The sequence below is a fragment of the Nicotiana tabacum genome, chromosome 4 (genome assembly GCF_000715075.1).
Source record: "Nicotiana tabacum cultivar K326 chromosome 4, ASM71507v2, whole genome shotgun sequence".
NCBI lineage: Eukaryota > Viridiplantae > Streptophyta > Magnoliopsida > Solanales > Solanaceae > Nicotiana > Nicotiana tabacum.
The window spans coordinates 137,600,112-137,620,695 of NC_134083.1; the positions used below are offsets into that span (position 1 = coordinate 137,600,112).

General features: G+C 37.2%; 1 protein-coding gene across 1 annotated transcript; it reads left to right on the forward strand.

The window, feature by feature from the left end:
• The first annotated feature begins 6,507 nt into the window (after window positions 1-6,507).
• LOC107794762 (uncharacterized) lies at window positions 6,508-15,874 on the forward strand. Its single transcript, XM_016617283.2, has 12 exons — window positions 6,508-6,667; window positions 7,099-9,915; window positions 10,019-10,126; window positions 10,204-10,307; window positions 10,445-10,535; window positions 10,614-10,724; window positions 10,844-10,909; window positions 11,892-11,951; window positions 12,899-13,456; window positions 14,681-14,800; window positions 15,021-15,140; window positions 15,263-15,874. The coding sequence occupies exons 2-12, from the start codon at window positions 7,183-7,185 to the stop codon at window positions 15,326-15,328; spliced, it is 4,137 nt and encodes a 1,378-aa protein (XP_016472769.1). The 5' UTR covers window positions 6,508-6,667; window positions 7,099-7,182; the 3' UTR covers window positions 15,329-15,874.
• The last annotated feature ends 4,710 nt before the right edge of the window (window positions 15,875-20,584 follow it).

The window sequence follows — 20,584 nt, forward strand, 5'->3', positions numbered from 1 at the left end:
TTGGGCCTATAATGGATGCTATCAGATTTGATTGTGGTATAATTAGGAGGATAATATCGGAAGTCGGCTTTGAAATTGGCTATAGTTCTTGTAGAAGGAACGAGAGCTCCATGACCTGTTGGTCTAATGAATGGCTATGAATTTGGTATGTTTCTTTCATCATCGGCAGTGTACGAAGGTTTTGAAAATGAGGTTTTGTCTGATATGAGTTTATTACTGGCACTGGATTGATTTGAGTCGATACTGTGATTTGAAATCATTGCTTCGAGCATTCGAGCTATGCGGTATTTGAATTTGAGTATTTGAGTTATGGTTACAGCTTTTGGTACAGATTGTTCAGACATATACGGTATGTAGATGCAAACTTCTCATCTTATAGGAAATTTCGGATGTTGGAAATTTGATTCGAAGGCTTGTGGGCTAGGTTGAATTGAGAAATTTCAGTTATGTTGTGCTATCGGACCTGTATGGGATAGGGTGATCATCCCCAGGTATGTGCATGTGAAAGCTACACAGCGATTTGATGGCTTTTGGAACAACTCTAGGCACGTTCGAGGACGAACGTATGTTTAAGTGGGGGAGGATGTAACGACCCGACCAGTCGTTTTGAGAGTTATAACCCTGTTTTCCCCATTCCTACTTCTTTTTGTGTTATTCAGCTATATTATGTTATATCGGGTTAGTTGGTTCGAGTCCGGAAGGAACTCAGAGTGAAATGAGACACTTAGTCTCATAATTGAAAATTTTAAGTTAGAAAAGTGGACCGGATACGGACCTATGTGTAAACGACCTCAGATTTGAATTTTGATGATTCCAATAGCTCCGTATGGTGATTTTGGGCTTAGGTGCGTGCCCGGAATATTTTTTTGAAGTCCGTAGAGGAATTAGGCTTGAAATGCCAAAAGTTTTATTTTTGAGAAGTTTGACCAGGGGTTGACTTTTTGATACCGGGGTCGGAATCCGATTCTGAAAATTGAAATACCTCTGTTATGTCATTTGGGACTTGTGTGCAAAATTTGAGGTCAATCGGACGTGATTTGATAGGTTCCGGAGTTGTTTGTAGAAATTAGAAATTTCAAAGTTCATTAGGCTTGAATTGGGGTGTAATTCATGGTTTTAGCGTTGTTTGAGGTGATTTGAGGATTCGACTAAGTTCGTATGATATTTTAGGACTTGTTGGTATATTTGGTTGAGGTCCCGAGGGCCTCGGGTAAGTTTCAGATGGTTAACGGATCAAAAATTAAACGAGAACAGCTGCTGCAATTTCCTTGTGTTGGAAATCGCTTCTGCCCAGAAATCGAGCCCAAATGTGAGCCCAGATCGAGCTCAGGGTCGAGGGCCACGACTGAAGCCCAGATCGAGCTCAGGGTCAAGGGACACGATCGAAGGCATGATCGAGCCCAGAGTCGAGGGCCACGAACGAAGGCATGATCGAGCCTAGGGTCGAGGGTCACGGTCGAAGACATAATCGAGGGCCAGGATCAAGAACCAGGATCGAGGTCCAGGACCGAGGACCAGGATCGAGGACCTCGATCGAAGGCCAAGATCGAGGCAGAACCGAGGATGTCTGGGCAGAATTATAAAAACACGGACTTCGTCCTATTTGCCATTTTTGACAAATTGGAGCTTGAGGAGAGACGATTTTTGATATATTTTCAAGGAAAAACTTGAGGTAAGTCCCTTGTGATCATTTCTACTCCATAATATTAAATTATCATCGAATAATCCGACTAGATTACATGATTTTGAGGTGTAAATCGGAGACTGGAACTTAGAAATTTGGAAATAAGATTTGTAGATTTGAGGGTTGAGTTGATGTCAGATTTTGGTAAAATTAGTATGGGTAAACTCGTGGTTCAATGGGCTTTCGGATTTTGTAACTTTTGTCGGGTTCTGAGATGTGGGCCCCACGGGCAATTTTTGAGGCAATTTCGGATTTTGGTCTAATTTTGTAGTTTTTCTTGTGGAATTAATTCCAATGAATTTTATTGACCGAAACGAATTATTTATGACCAGATTCGAGGCGTTTGGAGACCAATTCACGAGGAAAGGGCATTGCAGAATAAGAATTTTGCGGTTTGAGGTAAGTAACGATTGTAAATCTAGTCTTGAGGGTATGAAACCCCGGATTTTTGTATCATTCTACTATTTTTAGTGACGCACATGCTAGGTGACGGGCGTGTGGACGTGCACTGTTGGGGATTTGTGACTTGGTCCGTCCCATAACAATTGTAAAGTTGCATACTTTGTTGAAACCATTGATACTTATATGTTTTGGAAAGATTTTCTGTAAATTGGGCTGAATGCCATATTTGGGCCTTGCGCCAATGCTGTTTGGACCATTAGAGACTGTTTTTTACCATCCTCTCACTATTTTTGATTGAAAATTCTATATTCAGTCATGTTTATACTTGTTTACCGCATAACTCAGTTTTATGACTCTATTTTGATGCATATAAATGTTTTGGGCTGAATGCCCTGTTTTACTGAAATGCCCGAGTGGCTTGATTTGTGAGGATGAGTGTGGATCGGAGATGCCCGCCTGCAGCATACTTTATGACTGAGTGAGGCCGAGAGCCTGATTTGTGAGGATGAGTGTGGATCGGGGCTGCCAGCTTGCAGCATACTTTATTATTATCGCACGTGAGTTGTCCGTGCAGATTATAACGCTTGGGCTGAAGGAGCCTCTCCGGAGTCTGTACACACCTCCAGTGAGCGCAGGTACCTACCTACTGAGTGCGAGTGCCGAGTGCTGAGTGACTGGGAGGCAAGAGTGATTATGAGGTATGCCCGAGTGGCAAGAGTGATTGTGAGGTATGCCCGAGTGGCAAGAGTGATTGTGAGGTATGCCCGAGTGGCAAGAGTAATTGTGAGGTATGCCCGAGTGGCACGAGTGACTGTGAGGTTTGCCCGAGGGGCTGTATATGAGTGATGTTTTGCCCGAGGAACTGTTTATGATTTCATCATTTTTTTTTGCTCACCTTTGTTTGAAAAATTGTTGGAAAAATGTCTTTAAATGATTTTTTTTACTGGAACTGGGTTTAAACGAGATGTTTGATTCAAATCCTGATTTTTAAGAGCATATGGTATTTTACTGAGATTTCTTGATATGAACGTTATATGCTTTATTGCTCGTCACTACTGCTCAGTCTTTATTTATTGTTGTTACTTACTGAGTTGGCGTACTCACGTTACTCCCTGCACCTTGTGTGCAGATCCAGGTGTAGCTGGACACAGTAGCTGTTATTGAGTGTTATTTTCTTGGAGATAGCAAGGTAGCTGTTTGGCGATCGCAGCCCCTGCTCTTCTCCCTCTTATCTTCCTCTAGTTGTATTTAGCTATTTTTTGAGTTGAGTTAGCCTTGATATTGTTAGACAGATTGTAGTATATGCTCATGACTAGTGACACCCTGATGTCGGGCTTTTCTTTTCCGCACTTCTGTTTTTCTTTGATTTGAACTCTTTAAATGAAGGTTTATGTTAAATAACATTTGAATTATCTCTGAAATGAAAATATCGGTTTGTTTTGGAAATGAGTCGGCTTGCCTAGTTCCACGATAGGCGCCATCATGAAAGGGGTTAGTTTTGGGTCGTGACATCACGTCTCTCCAGTACTTCTTTGGCCTGATCTACTTCTCCTAAGACGCATGAAGGCCAACCTCTCACACCTCATAATGGAGCATATGTGCCTCCTCTTCACATGCCTGAACCATCTAACCCTCGGTTCCCCTATCTCATCTTCTACATGAGCCACGCCTACCTTGTCTTAAATATTTCATTCCTAATTTTATCTATTCTGGTTTGCCTGCATATCCATCTCAACATCTTCATTTTTGCTACCTTCATCCTCTGGACATGTGAGTTCTTGACAGACTAATACTTTGTCCCGCACAACATGGTCGGTCTAACCACCTTTGTAGAACTTATCTTTAAGATTTTGTGGCATATTTTTATCACATAAAATACTGAAAGCGAGCCTCTATTTCATCCACCCAGCTCTAGTACGATGTGCGACATCGTTGTCAACTCCCAATTTCTTTGTATAACTGACCTAAGGTACTTGAAACTTTCTCTTTTGGGGATAAACTTGTGTATCAAGCTTCACGTCCCCGTCCGCTTCATGAGTCGCATCACTGAACTTGCACTCCAAGTATTCTATCTTGGTCCTACTCAACTTAAATCCTTTAAACTCCAGGGTCTGCCTTCAAACTTACAACCTCGTGTTAACACCACCTCCCCTCTAGTCAATCCGTACAATATCATCTACAAATAACATACACCATGATACCTCCCATTAAATATGATGCATCAGTGCATCCATTTCTATGAAAAATAAAAATAAGTTGAGAGTTGATCCTTAGTGCAGCCCCATTCAATTAAAAAGTATTCTGAGTCTCCTCATTGTCTTCAATGGGCTTTAAACTCCATCGTACATGTCCTTAATCGCCCTAATATATGCAAGAACCACACCTCTAGCCTCCAAACATATCCACATAACATCCCTCAGGACTTTATTGTAAGCCTTCTCTAAGTCGATAAACACCATATGTAAGTCCTTCTTCATCTCCCTATACTGCTCCACCAATCTCCTCGCAAGGTGAATGTCTTCTGTCATCGAATATCCCAGTATGAATCTGAACTGGTTTTCGAAAATAGATATACTCTTCCTCACCCCCAACTCCACCACCCTCTCCCAAACTTTTATAGTGTAACCAAGAAGCTTGATATCCTTATAGTTATCGCAATTTTGGATATCACCCTTGTTCTACACAAAAGGATCATCGTACTCTACCTTCATTCTTCAGGAATCTTCTTCATCCTAAAGATGACATTAAACAATCTAGTGCCCACTCCAAGCTTACCCTGCCCAGGCTCTTCCAAAATTCCACCGAGATTTCGTCTAGCCCGGCCACCGCATAGCCCCCTAGACCTCCTAGACTCTTATATGCCTACAATACCCTAAGTCTCGGTGACTCTTGGAGTGCTCCAAAACACCCAACGCAATGTTCCTTTCCCCCTCTTCATTCAAGATTTTATGAAAGTATGTCTACCATCTTCCCTGAACATGTGCTTCTTCCATCAAAACTCTGTCTTTCTCATCTTTGATACACTTCAATTGATCCAGGTCACGGGTCTTCCTTTCTCTCATCTTGACTAGCATGTACATGTTCTTGTCCCGCCTTTACCCCCCAAGTTCTGCACTACCTTCAAATACGCCATTTTTTTTGGCTTTTATTTTTTCTTAGACCTCTCTATTTCATCACCAGTCCCCTTGTGACCATCATAGTACCCCCTTTGATACCCTTAATACCTCTCTAGTAGCTTTCTTAATGCAATCCGATGTCGTGGTCCACATACCACTCACGTCCCCACTAGTTCTCCAGGCCTCCATAGCCAATAACTTCTCCCCAACTCCTAAGATTTGTCATTCATCAAGGCTCCCACTTGATCTTAGGTTTGACCATACACATCTCTCTTTCTCCTCTCTCTTTTGATCTCAAAGTCCATAACCAAGAGCCTATGTTGGATCGTGAGGTTCTTACTCTGGATAACTTTGCAATCCGTGCATAGACCTCTATTACACTTCCTCAATACTAGATAATCGCTTTGGATCTTGGCCACAGAACTTTGGAAGGTGACCAAATGCTAATCCTTCTTCTGAAAACTCGAGTTAGCTACCACCAATCAAAAGCTTTAACAAAATCCAACAATAAAGTTCCTCCTCGTTTCTATCTCCAAAATCGAAGTCGCCATACACATCATCATAACAGTCAGAAGTCGTTCTGATGTGGCCATTGAAATCTCCTCCTATGAAAAGCTTTTGTTGACAAACTAAAGGAGAGGAAATTAAATTATGTTAAATTTGGGATGGGAGTAACTGAATGCATAAATTGGGAACAGAGAACAAAAGTAACAAAATATGCTCTAGTTCACAGTTGGAAAACCAATTTTTTTTAGTATATATGCATATTTGAATTTTTATTACTATACACCTACTTTATATGCTGAATTCTTCAATCTTTATTTTATCGAACGAACCTGACTGAAAAGTAAACAGTTTAATGGAAATCATTTCAACTTGGTTACCAAAATTAAATTCAATCCAAACTGTATTGTCCTGCCAAATCTAAAAAAGTGCCATTAGAAAATATAACATTTAAATATAAGTAATTTCAAATATTATCTTATAAAACAAAATATTGATAATTAATTCTATCAAAGGATACGTTTGAAATATTATAATTTTTTTTTATCATTTAATTAGTTTCTTTATAAGAAATCCAAAATATAGCATGTGAGTAGATTATATCAAATGATAATAAAGATTTTATTTCAAAATAGAGAATGTGTGTGTATTATATCAACCAGCATAGAGAGATATAAATTGATACAAAACACATAAAAAATATATAAAATGAACCCATTTAAAATAAAGTTAAAACTTCTAATCCATGGAATAATATTATTAGTAAAGCTATTTTATACATTTTGAAACATTTGGAAACGAGGGTCTAACAAAAATTATTACTTCACTTATTAGAAGGGAGGAAATTGTACAAAGCATACCCTATAAACTATTCTCACATATCAAACCCTTTCTCCATTTGCTTCTTTCTTATCGGCCGATTCCTCAATCTCTCCATTTCTCTCTCTTTTCAATCTTTCAGGTAACAGCACCATCCTTCTCATGAAAGCTCAACGTCTTATTCCCGATATTAATTTTATCATCGGAATGTGTATTACTTTGTTTCTAGTTCTATAATTGTGTATCTGAGCATTGTTTTATTTTATTTTATATATAATTATTTTTGATGTTTTGATGTAAATGGAATCAAGATACGTGTTGTTCCATGTGTTTTTAAACTGATTAGATCTGAGTCTATTAATCATTTGAAGTAAATTTTGCTACTGTGGGATATTATTGTTTATTGGAGTTTTGGTCAGTGTTTGGTGAACTAATCAGATTGTTGTATTAGTTTTTTTTAATTTTGAGCATCTGTTTTGATTTTGGATGTAGGGTTTTAAAGTTTTGTTTGGATTGTCAGTTTGTTGTATTAGTTTTCTTAATTTGGGTTTCGGTTTTTGATTTTGGATGTAGGGTTTTGAAGGTCTGTTTTGATTCCTGTTTTTATTGGATAAGTAATACATCATCTGCCGAAACTGCTAGTAGTTAAGTTGAATAATGGGGAGAAAGAAGGGGACAGAACGCGAAGAGGATAACCCTGAGCCCGCCAAGCAGGTTGCGGGTGGTGGGGGAGGTAAGTCGAAGAAGAAGAATCGGGGGGTGATTGACGATGATGAGTACTCTATCGGAACTGAATTGTCTGAAGAACCTTCGGTTCAGGACGAGTCACTACCGGCTGCACCTGCCTTTGGTAAGAAAAAGGGCAAGAAGGGCAAGAAATCGGGGCCCAGAGATGATGACGACGATGACGATGAAATGGACGAGAAGCATGTTGTGAAAGAGGATGATGTGCCAGAAATTATTTTTGCAGGTAAAAAGAAGTCATCTAAGAAGAAGAATGTGGCAATTGATGATGATGAGTACTCTGTTGGAACAGAGTTATATGAAGAGCCTGTGGTTGTGGAAGAAAAAGTAGCAGGTGGCAAGAAAAAAGGTAAAAAGGGGAAGAAGGGTGGTGGGGCAAATGCCTCTAATTATGGAGTACTTGGAGAGGATGATGATGAGGAAGACAGGTTGGATCTAACGAGGGATAGTGACCAAGAAGATGAAAGCATTGCCCCCTTCTCTGGGAAAGTGAAGAAGTCGAAGCCGGGTAAAGGCAGTGCAAGTGTGTTTTCTACAGCTTTTGATACAATTGGTGATGAGGATGATGATGAAACTGGGCAACAATCTGAGGAAGATGAAGAACCAGTGGTTGCTAGTACAGGGAGGATTGGTGACAATTCATTTAGTTCAGCACTTCTTGATGAAGAAGAAGAGGCAGATACTTCTGTTTCTAAGTTGGAGGCTGAGACAGTTGAAGAGGATGATGAGCCAGAACTTATTTTTGCAGGTAAAAAGAAGTCATCTAAGAAGAAGAAAAAAGGTGCTGTCAGCATGAATGAAGACGATGTTAGGGAAGAAGCTGAACCTGTACAAGCTAGCACGTCGTTTAATCCTGAAGAAGCTGATGATAATAGAAGCAAAAAGCAGGTGCCAGAAACTTCTAAGAACAAAACCAAGAAGAAAAAGGGTGGGCGTACAGTTCAAGAAGATGAGGATGAGATTGACAAGATCCTAGCAGAGCTTGGTGAAGCACAAGCTCCTGCTCCTGCTCCTTCTGAAGAGAAAGTGCAGGTGCAAGATAAATCGAAGAAGAAAAAGGGTGGTAAAACGGTTCAAGAGGAGGATGACATTGACAAAATTCTGGCGGAAATTGGTGAAGGGCAAGATACATCTGCACTGCCTCCTGCTTCTCTTCCACAAGAGGAGAAAGATCAACTAGGTGATGATGCTGCTGAGAAGGAAGCAGTAGAAGAAGGAGCTGTGGAGTCTGCTGCTGCAAAGAAGAAGAAAAAGAAGAAGGAGAAGGAAAAAGAGAAAAAGGCAGCTGCAGCAGCTGCATCTAATGTGGAGGAAAAGCAGGAAGAAACAAAAAATGATGCAAAAGGAAAATTGACGGATAAGAAACAGTCAAAGCAGGTTAGGGAGATGCAAGAGAGACTCAAAAAGATGAAGGAAGCTGAAGAAAGGAAGAAGAGGGAAGAAGAGGAAAAGCTAAGGAAGGAAGAAGAAGAACGACTTCGTCAGGAAGAACTAGAAAGACTTGCAGAAGAGAAGAAACGTTTGAAAAAGGAGAAAGAGAAGGAAAAGCTCTTGAAGAAGAAACAAGAGGGAAAACTGCTTACAGGAAAGCAAAAAGAAGAAGCTCGAAGATTAGAAGCAATGAGGAAGCAATTTCTTGCTAATGGTGGGACACTGCCACTCCCGGGGGGTGAGAATAAGAAAGAGACAACTAAACGGCCCATTTATAAAACAAAGAAGTCGAAGCCACAAGCTCAGGCAAATGGCAAAGCCCAGGAAGAGTCTTTTGAAAGCACAGAAATTAAAGAACATCAGCAGGAGATTGTGTCCGAGGTTAATTCCATGGAAACTGAGAAGGTTGAGGATGTGGATTCGACGATTACAGAGGAGAAGTCAGAAGTAGCTGATGCAGAAGAAAATGAAGTTGAAGAAGAAGAAGATGATGAGGAATGGGATGCAAAGAGTTGGGATGATGCTGATCTGAAACTGCCTGGTAAGAGTGCTTTTGAAGACGAGGAGGTAGATTCAGAACCGCAACCTATAACTAAGAAAGAGATTAAGACTGCAAGTTCATCTGCTCATGACGCAGCCACTCTGCCTGTTGCTGCCAAGTCTGTTGTTCCTACTCAAAAAGCTGCTGCAACTTTACCAGGTGTACCTAAGAATGACCAAAGTAGGAGGGGTGAGCCTGAGGATAGGGTTGCCGACCAAAATAAGCAGAAAGACATCCCTGAAGACCGGGTAACAGGAAAACCTGGTGCTCCTCCTAACCAGAGTGAAGACAATCTCCGGTCTCCTATTTGCTGTATTATGGGTCATGTTGATACTGGTAAAACCAAGCTACTTGACTGCATACGAGGCACTAATGTTCAAGAAGGTGAAGCTGGAGGGATTACTCAGCAGATAGGTGCAACTTACTTTCCAGCCGAGAATATACGCGAGAGAACTAAGGAGCTCAAAGCTGATGCCACACTGAAGGTCCCTGGTTTATTGGTCATTGACACTCCTGGACATGAATCTTTCACGAATCTGCGTTCTCGAGGTTCAGGATTATGTGATATAGCAATTTTGGTTGTTGACATTATGCATGGGCTAGAACCACAAACCATAGAGTCACTTAATCTTCTGAAGATGAGGAATACTGAATTTATTGTTGCTCTGAATAAGGTGAAGATCATCTATACTGATGCACTTTTTTATGGTTTTATTTTGATTGTATTCTTTTAATTTCAGTTGCTTATTTTATTTCATTGATATTATCGCTATGCAGGTGGATAGGCTGTATGGATGGAAAGTTTGCAAGAATGCTCCCATTGTAAAGGCAATGAAGCAACAGTCCAAAGATGTTCAGTTTGAGTTTAATAATAGGCTCACTCAGGTTCTTATAACTCCTCGATTTGACCATTCCTCAATTGGTGGACCTTATCTCAACAGAATTCAGTTCAATTGTTACAGGTTGTTACCCAGTTCAAGGAACAAGGAATAAATACTGAGTTGTACTACAAAAACAAAGATATGGGGAAAGATACTTTCAGTATCGTACCAACCAGTGCTATCAGGTGTGTATATTTGTGCACATATTCAACAACCCCCCGTCCCCTTTTTCCCCCTTTTTCCGGGGTGTCCGTCTAGCACTCCATGAGACTGTTGATTTTGGCTAAATATGTTGATTCTCTGGATCTTATTGATGTAACAGTGGTGAAGGTATCCCTGACATGTTGTTGTTACTTGTTCAATGGACACAAAAGACAATGGTAGAGAGACTTACTTTCAGCAATGAAATCCAGGTATCATTTTCACATATCATCGTCAGTTAAATAGAAATTCTCAATATGGGTTGATTAACTGTTGTTACTCTTTGGCAGTGTACGGTTTTGGAGGTTAAGGTTATTGAGGGTCACGGGACAACCATTGACGTGGTTTTGGTTAATGGTGTGCTTCATGAAGGAGATCAAATAGTCGTTTGTGGCATGCAGGCATGGAACTCTCCCCTTTTCTTGTCCAAGTCTTTAGGGAGCCATTACTTCTTTGCTATGTTCAGATCCTCCATCGTGGAGAGTGTCTAACATTATAATTTTCCTCTTTTTGTGTGTAGGGACCTATTGTTGCCTCAATCCGAGCGTTACTAACGCCTCACCCAATGAAGGAACTCCGAGTAAAGGTATGGAACTACGCGTTCCTTTAGGCACTCCAATTTATTCTTTTTGCATTAAAGCATCTCTAACCTACTTATCAAAAAAATTTTCTCTAACCTCAGTTCAACTCCTTATATTTTCCTGAACTTGCTAGGCATTGAGGAGTACTAGTTGTTGTTAGTTCAGCTATATATAATTATTGAAACTGTGCCTTAATCGTTGCTATATCGTTGTGCCTTAATTGTGAAAGGTTATGCAAGATCATGAGGATGTTCAAATAACCTAAATTTCGGTCATGACTTGTAGATCTGTTTGAATCTAACATTGATCATATTCTGGTAATATCTATCCTGGGATTGTCAAGGTACTCACTGAGCTAGAGTCATTAGGTTTCTCAATGCCAAATGTGGCTTACAAAAAAATTGAAGTTTTGTGTGGGGGCTCTAGCTCAAGAAAGATGTGGCTGTATGGAAAGTTGTGTTCATGAAATCTGTTCTTTTTCCTTTTAAATTAGTGATAGGTATCAGCACCTGGTTTATTAGACCTTTATCTTTTGAGTTATGTAAATCATTTCAAGCTCGTGGATGCTTTCATGGACATGGGGCTGTTGAGCTCGTATATTACTTCTAGATTGCTGACATACTTAGACACACTTGGTTTTTACCACTTTGAAATTTCTCTGATCAAAGAAACAAAAGATCAGAAATTCGCTGAGGCTTCCAGAATTGTGTCTCAAATTCCAACTGCCCCTCCTAAAGTATGCTATTTCCACTATCAGTAGATCCACTTCAATTCTAATTTACTTTTCTGAATGTGGGACACAAGTCTGCTGGTTCAGTTATGTCCTAATTTATTTTTCTGCATTTGGACGTTCTGGTCCATGGAGTGAAAAATATCTGAAGAATGAAATGATTGTCATGTTAATTCCTTTGGATTTATCTGTACATGATTTATCTAATGAAGTACTGACGAAAGTGTCTTCTTTTGTTTGGGCAAAATCCTATTCAGGGAACATATTTGCATCATAAGAAAATCAAGGCTGCCCAGGGTATAAAGATTACTGCTCAGGTATTGTCATCTACTTGTGAATCTGTCCGAATAAAAAAAGCTATCATCTACTTGTAAATCTGTGAGCTCATCTTTGGTCAGTCTTAGGATCAAGCTTAGAAAGTCAATTGGGTATGAAATCTGATGCAGAGGCATAAGGGGATTATATGGCGACTGATCTGTAATGTATGTAGTTGAATCTCAGTTTAATTTGTAGTTAGAATTAGGTGATGCTATATTTGGGTTCCTGTGTTCTCTTTTAATCGAGAAATTATTTAGGATTATTTTGTGTAGGATTGGTCAGGCAGAGGAGGGTTTAATGCACTGGATATAGCTTTTGAGTCTTGATCACTGTTGAAAGTCTAGCAATTTTTCACAAAGATTTGGAGGAAGCATCTCAATTGCGCAAAATAAATTAAGTGGAGGAGCTATCTCTTTGACCTTTGCATGTACACCCCTTTCTTTCTCTCTTTTCTCTTGTCACAAAACCAACCAATCCACTGATGTCTCAGGTTCAACGAATTGTGGTGAAATTTGTGGTAGGATGAGAAGGTTATTCTAATTTGGGCACAGATATTCTGTCTTTTTCTTTTCCCTCTCTGTGATGTCCCTGAACATATTAGTTCTGTTGAGAATTTCTTATATTCCTAGGTTGGAAATTATGTGATACCTATGCTAATAGTTCTGTTGGAAAAGCCCGTATAAATATCATCCTATTTTGACTTAGGATAGTTGTAAGAAATCCAATGGTTGTTCTTGTGTATATTCTGTTACTTCAACGAAATTTGACTTGGACGTCCAACTAGCGAGCCATAACCTTTGAGTCCCTTGCATGAGTGTATTGATAAGTTTTGCTACTGATGTGTGATGCTGGCACTACTAACTATTTTGGTATCGATTCAGTGGTTTTTCCCATTAATAAGTGAGACTGAGGGAATTCTCCCTTGGTTCTTTTTGGTCTTGTGCAGGGCCTTGAGCATGCAATTGCTGGCACTAGTCTATATGTTGTGGGGCCTGATGACGACGTGGAAGACATCAAAGAAGCAGCTATGGAAGATATGAGGTCAGTGATGAACAGGATCGACAAAAGTGGAGAGGGAGTATATGTTCAAGCATCTACACTTGGATCATTGGAAGCTTTGCTGGAATTCTTGAAGACCCCAGACGTAAGCATACCTGTCAGTGGGATTGGCATAGGCCCTGTGCATAAAAAGGATGTCATGAAAGCCAGTGTTATGCTTGAGAAGAAGAAAGAGTATGCAACAATCTTGGCCTTTGATGTTAAAGTGACACAGGAAGCTCGGGAACTTGCAGATGAACTTGGTGTCAAGGTTTTTATGGCTGATATTATATACCACTTGTTTGATCAGTTTAAGGCCTACATGGACACTATCAAGGAAGAAAAAAAGAAGGAAGTTGCTGAAGAAGCAGTCTTCCCCTGTGTGCTCAAGATCGTACCAAATTGTGTCTTCAACAAGAAGGATCCAATTGTTCTGGGGGTTGATGTTCTTGAGGGCATTGCCAGGGTATTAACTTTCTTGTCTATTGTCTCATGATTCATTGATTTCATTCACCAACCTAATTGTTAAAAATAAAGGTACAGAAAAGAAAAATAAAAGGTAATGGAATCTCTGCATTTCATTTGGGAAAACCAGCCTGTGTGCACATCAGCAATACAGATGAGAATAGATGATCAATGTTTAATTGATCTCACTGATACTATTAGTTTCTTGCTAATTTCATACTTCCATTGGATTGGGGAAGGGATCTTGCTTGTTCACATTGATTTTCGTTAAATTTGAACTTCTTGGTATATAACCTTTCTTGAGACACAGCTGTTCTGACGTAAACAAACTTATGGATAGTCAGTATTCTGGAGACTTTTTGTATTTGTTTGGTGAAACTATGCTGTGGTGATATTCCAAGAATCGGTGTTTTGTAGGCTACTACTTGTTCTGTTCATTTAAAGTAACTTCTAAACTAATAATACATTAAATTACTTGGAGTTTCTCTATAATGTATTTACAAAATCTTCTCCTTTTCATTAGACTGCTAGCACTTGTGAAATATAAGTTTGCATGTATCTGCTCTCTCTATAATCTTCCTTAAAGTTGAGGATCCTGATTATGTAATAAGGTTCCATTGGAGCTGTTGCCGGGTATGATTAGAATCCATTTTTTCTGCTGGGTATCATTGTAACTGAGGTCTCTGCTATCAAAAGGTTATGAGCATTCTTCATTTACACCATGATTTTGCATGTCCAAGATAGGGTTTTTATTTTGTTTTATTTACGAGATTTGGTCCTTGGAAAAAACATTTTTTAGTTCTAAGCACATTCCATTTCTCTTCCATCATTGATTCTGTCATACCGCCTTTAGACATTTTACTCGATGAACATTTAACACATACAGAATTCAAGTCCTGTCTTGTTCTTGATCCTCTTTAGTTAGTTCTAGTTAGATATTCCTGCATAGATTGATAGGAGTGTGTAACATCATGTTCTCTCCTGGTTACCCCTTCACATGTATTTCACTTTATTGTTTGTGGCCATGCTGTAGGGTTCACATGATTAAGCTTTCCATTGTCATGCTGGCAGTAGTAGCACTCGTCAATTTGCTACAGTGTTGTGTTCAAAGAAAATAAAAGAAATAGTAGCACTCTTCAATTTTCTTTTACATAATCATCAATCATGGACTGCAAAATTTTCATGTGTATTTTGGTCCTCATTGTGCTGAACTTGATCTGAACAGATTGGAACTCCAATATGTATTCCTCAAAAGGACTTCATTGATATTGGTCGTGTTGCATCCATTGAGAACAACCATAAGCCTGTTGACTCTGCGAAGAAAGGCCAGAGGGTGGCTATTAAGGTACGAAGTGGTTGACACTTTGGATATATCCTTGTGGATTAGTTAGAAATTCTTACTTTATGACCTGTTTGTTGAATGTAGAGTTGATGTAGTAGTTTCTCTTGGTTCACAATATAATCGTTTTGTATCTCACAGTGACTTTTTTCATGAGTTTTAAGCAATTGATTTTGATCTTTGCTTATAGACCCATGAGGTCTCACTTATTGCACATTTTTTGCAGATTGTCGGATCTAACCCTGAGGAGCAACAGAAGATGTTTGGCAGGCATTTTGAAGAGGAGGATGAGCTTGTCAGCAAAATTTCAAGGAGGTCCATTGACATACTGAAGACCAATTTCCGGGTATGTAAAGTAGAGCTTTTGGTGAAGTTCCTTTTCTCTAAAGCACACCTTTGTTTAGTCGCTGCTCTTCTATTTTGAGCTACTTTCTAGTTTTGCTGACTACTACTTTTAACCTTCTACAGAAGGACCTGTCTGTTGAGGATTGGAGACTTGTCGTGAAACTGAAAACCCTCTTCAAGATAAATTGACACAGTTTATTCATAGCTTTTGGAAGGAGTTGATTCCTGGGAGTCCTATAAGCACCACACTTGGGGATAGCAGTTCATCGAGTAATAAGTGGTGATTTACCAGAAGCGAGGAGTTTGGGCTCCAAAATAGAAGGCACATCGGGGACGAAGATGAGTAGAAATGAAGTACATTGGCTTCTTCAAAGAATTTCCTTTGGTTGGTACTACGAGCGCATTTTGTACATGGGGTTTTTTTGGTACGAAAGTGTTAAAAGGAGCACAGAATTCTGAGAATTTTCACAGCGTTGACCAATTGTAGAGGTGAGTATGTTGTACTGGGGCGTAAAAGTTGGCAACAAATTTTGTGTGATACAAAATTGTGCTTTTGAGTTTGATATACAAAAACCTGCAAGATTACTGGTTGCTATTGTTGGCAAGTCCCAGTAATTCTTTTCTGTTTTCTCAGAATTGTAGACCATACACACACCGGGATATGAAGAAATTTTCTTCGACGTTGCAAATCCAGCCCTTAAATCGACGTTGATATGTTACACACATTTTTAAGTACACCAGCTCAATGTTCCCTGCCTTTTTATTTTACAATATCAATCTCTATTAACAGATACTTTAACATTGTGCCATCCATTGTTCACCATATCTTGTGCAGGAGAGAGCCTGAAAACTAACTGTTGAAGTTCAGCTCTGCTGATTTTTAAAACTAATTGCAGATTCAGAAGTACATATCTAAGAATTTACACACCCCTATATAACCCTTCCCAGCTACTCAGAAAAAGCATTCAGCGAGGAATAAGGGCAATTCATAAGCACCACCTACGATTAGTTCTAGTTTTGGAATAAGAAATCTTTCTCAATTTGGATTCTAACATCATAAATCTATTATTTTAGATGTAGAAGATTGTTCTTGGACCTCGAATGCGTTATATTTAACCGATAAATTTGATTCTTCAATTAGCAGATCAAGTTCCAATCTTTTGGACATTGGGTGCTAATTTATCTCCCTTTTAAGTAGTTATCTAAAAATATATACTCTCCTGTCTTTTTTTAGTTGTTATGTTTATTAAAGATAATTGGTTTGGGAATATACCAGATTTTTTGTTGTTGTTGTTGTTGTTGTCGTCGTCCTCTCTGAGCAGGAGATAGTGCCCTCCCCAAATCACACATGTGGGAATATACTGGGTTTATTGTTGTTATTGGTTCAAAATACTTTTCATTTTAGAAAATTAAGAAATAATTACTCAAATTTCTTTACCCTTACTGTAATAAAATGTGGAGAGGAATTAACGTAGTGAAAGTAAGAATAATACTTAATAAAGTATTGTCAAAGAATAAACAAGTACAATTTAGTCAAATTATCCTTTCAATTAATGTTTTAATAAGGTGGGTACAAAGCCTAACATAACAACTGACACTTAATTGGTTATTATAAAATTTAGAGTTCATAGAACAAAGATTGCAACTCAAAAGTGCGGATTACAAACATTGAAAAGAATTACTAAATTCAAGACGAAGATATTGTAGTAATTCATCAATGAATTTCTTGCTGTATAGAGTTTCCACCATTGACATCCATTAAAAAGCTTTGAAGCTTTGAAATTGAATTTGGATTTTCAAAACCCATTATTTGTTTGGATTGGGTGTTGTTGCAAACAATTAGGAATATTGTTTGGAGTTTATATCTCAATTTTGAGGGTGTTTTGGTGAATATTAGACTTGATTTTGGCTTAATTTCAGATTGAAACTCGAAAAAGAAGAAGAAGAAGACATGACATGCAATATACTTACGAAATTGTAGTAAAGTTATAGTAAAATCGTAGATAAATTGTATATATATATATTATTTAAATATTGTATGAAAGTTGAAAAATAGTTGTATTATGTATGAATCGTTGTATAAAATTTGTATTTAAGTTATCAATACTATCTTTTTATATAAAGTTATTGATATGTATCAAAATTTTATTAAGAGAGTAAGTTTTGATTGGAATTTTAGAGAGAAAGAAGCACACGCCATACACAAAATATATACAAATCAGATATAAAATATACAAAAGACATATTGTATAAAATTTGTATAATAATTATATTTAAGTTGTATGATATTGTAGTTGTATTTAACTGGGTAGAAATAATGTATGAAATTCGTAGATAAATTGTAGGTTAGTTGTAAATAAGTGTATACTGTATAGTTAGTTGCAATTCAATATAATAAAATCAAATGTAATGTGACTAATTCAATATTACATTCCAAGTCGCAATTGGCTATAATTTCGTTGAGGGTAAAATTTGATTATATAATTTGACCAAATAACTTGTGACTAAAATTGTCAAAAATATCGATAAGTTCAAAATGTCTCTGTGCCAATTCTCAGTACTTGTACTGAGTATTTTCATTTGTCTAAGTAATAAGGAGCCTTATTTTCAAGTTGGTTACGTGATAGACATGCAGGCTTTCAGTACTTATGCTGTAGTTTTGATTTCCTCTGCATTACGAAAAGTAATGCATGTTTAAGTAAATCAATTGTGTTAAGCTGATAGCATAATCAGATAAATATTATTCGTTGAAAGACATTTGCTAAAGAAGAATTTCGTGATGCTTAATTGTGTGAATATTAGAGTTAAATGCCAAGAGGTGTTGTTATGTCAAATATCACCAGTTTTTCAAATTATACATGGGGAGGCAACTAGATTTTATCATCATACAACTATTTTTCAACTTTCATACAACATTCAAATAAAAAAAAAATATATAACTACAACACAATACAATTTACCTATAATTTTACTACAACTTTACTACAATTTCGTAAGTATATTGTATGTTATGTCTTCTTCTTCTTCTTCTTCTTCTTCTTCTTCTTCTTCTTCTTCTTCTTCTTCTTCTTCGAGTTTCAATCTGAAATCCATCCAGAACCAAGTCTAATCTTCACCAAGCACCCTCAAAATTGAGATATAAACTCCAAATAATATTCTCAATTATTTGCAATAATACCCAATCCAAACAAATAATGATTAAAACCCAAATTCGAATTCAAAGCTTTATGATAGATTAGTGTTCGAATCTTCAATTCTTACGACATGGAGGTTACTTCAATAGGTTGATTGGTATAAGACACTTTTTAGGCTTACCTTATTGAGAGAGAAAAACAATGAGAGAGAAAGATGAAGAAAGAAAGAAAAATTGATGAGAGATGCGGCAGTGAGGAAAGAGGAGAGGAGAGAAAAAAAGAAAAGGATGTAACTAAATCCCCTAATTCAAGGCACTAATAATGGATTGTATATAATTTGTAAGTAATCTTTGTTTAGGGTGGGTAATATATAAAACTACGACAATTTTGATAAATAAGTTTCAAATATTGTATAGGAATGAAAAAAAACCCTAAATTTAATTCTTTAATTAGCAAATCAAGTTCCAATCTTTTGTTGGCTATTGAGTGCTAATTTATCTCCTTTTTAAGTCGTTAATCTAAAAATATATATATTCTCTTAGGTCTTTTTTAATTATCATGGTTATTAAAAATAATTAGTTCAAAATACTTGTCATTTTAGAAAATTAGAAAGAATTAGTAAAATCTTTTAACCTTTACCCTTACTCTAATAAAATATTAGAGAGGGATTAACATAGTGAAAGTAAGAATAGTACTTAATAAAGTGAGATCAAAGAATAAGTAAGTACAATTTAGTCAAATTATCCTCGATTAATATTTTCATAAGAGATGTGCAAAAACCAAACATGATAACTCACAAGTAAAAGAGACTAGAGGAACTATCATATAATTAGTGGCGTAGTTATATTGGGATAAGGGTGGTCAAGCGAAGACCCTTCCCCGAAAAATTATACCGTATATATAAGTCAAATACCAATAAGTATATATTATATTTTAAACACCCTTTATATAGTTGAGAAGGATATTCTAATGGCTAGAATCCTAGTGTTAACATTTGTATATGCCCATTTTGTTTTTTTAAAACTACATGGAGACGACATTGGTCTATTTGACTATCTTTTTGTCCCGAAAGCCTCGGGTGAATTTTGGGGTAGTTTCGGAACAAGTTGGAATTGCTGATTTTCTGATGTGTTGCAATGAATCGCGATCACGGAGAAGCAAGGGGATCAATCCAAGGTGATTAATGGGGTTGATCAACGTACCCTACGAATTGTGTGCTTTCTTTGTGAGTGGCTGATATGGATTGTGTTTCTCCACCTGGATAGGTGATGTAAAAATATTCTTATAAATAACTCTTCAAAATTAACAATTTAGGTAAAATAACAGACAACTAATCTTAAAAATTGTTTGTTAATTAAAGTTATTCACTAAATAATATCATAATTTAAAAGTCGAACTCTACAAAAAAAGAATTGTACGAAAATATCTTTAGACTACAAACGTATGAACTCTCTCTTTCCTTTGGTTCTATGCTTACTTTTATCACTACAATTTTTTTGTTGTCTTTTTATGTTAGTTTTTTATTTATAAAATTGTAGTTCTATTATAGGATTTGTTTTTATGATTTAGCTAAATAGTAGCTTGATTTAAAATTTTTGGTGCACCATTCATTAAAAGAATTATTGACTTCTTTAAAGTTTGAATGCCCTTGACGTCTAGTTGGCGAGATTCCTGCATATATTAATTTCCCATTGACTTGAATCAACTTGTTGTTTTCTTTTTCCCAATAAATTAGTCTCTATTTACTTAATTACGTTCTTAAAAGAAACTGTAGGCTAAATAATTCATTTTGGTGATTGTTATCCTTTTGCTGCAAAGAAGAAAGAATTGTACTATAGTGATATATGTTAGTCGATTACCTGGAAAAACCAACTTAGGATACACAAGTAAGTAGTGCAATGAAAACCTTAACCAATTCCTATTCTGTTTTGGTTTCCTAAAACCTTCTCCTAAATTTAGTTGGAAAAGGCCTACAACTCTATATATAATACTTCATCTCTATTTGTTTAGCATATGTTTAGGGTTTTGATTCACACATTATATCATCTTCTATTCCATTGTTTAAGTTTAATGAAGGTTTATTTAATGCAGGTTTTTGCCATCCTATCAGACTATGCATTTGGTGTTAGAATCTATAAAGCCATTTTTTCATGAGCCGTGGAATTCCAGAAAAGAGATACCACACCGGATTAGATTTAATATGTGGCAACAATTTACGATAAGAATAAATTAAAATTTATTAATACTTATTGTATTCATCTAACATTATTAATTTTTTTTTTTGCAGGTTAAGTGAGTATGATAGCCACCG

Excerpts from the sequence above, each read along its gene's own strand:
- LOC107794762 (XM_016617283.2), top strand. The coding sequence starts at position 7,183 with ATGGGGAGAAAGAAGGGGACAGAACGCGAAGAGGATAACCCTGAGCCC. Across the intron at positions 10,308-10,444 it reads GTACCAACCAGTGCTATCAG|TGGTGAAGGTATCCCTGACA; the intron begins GTGTGTATATTT and ends TTGATGTAACAG. Across the intron at positions 10,536-10,613 it reads CTTTCAGCAATGAAATCCAG|TGTACGGTTTTGGAGGTTAA; the intron begins GTATCATTTTCA and ends ACTCTTTGGCAG.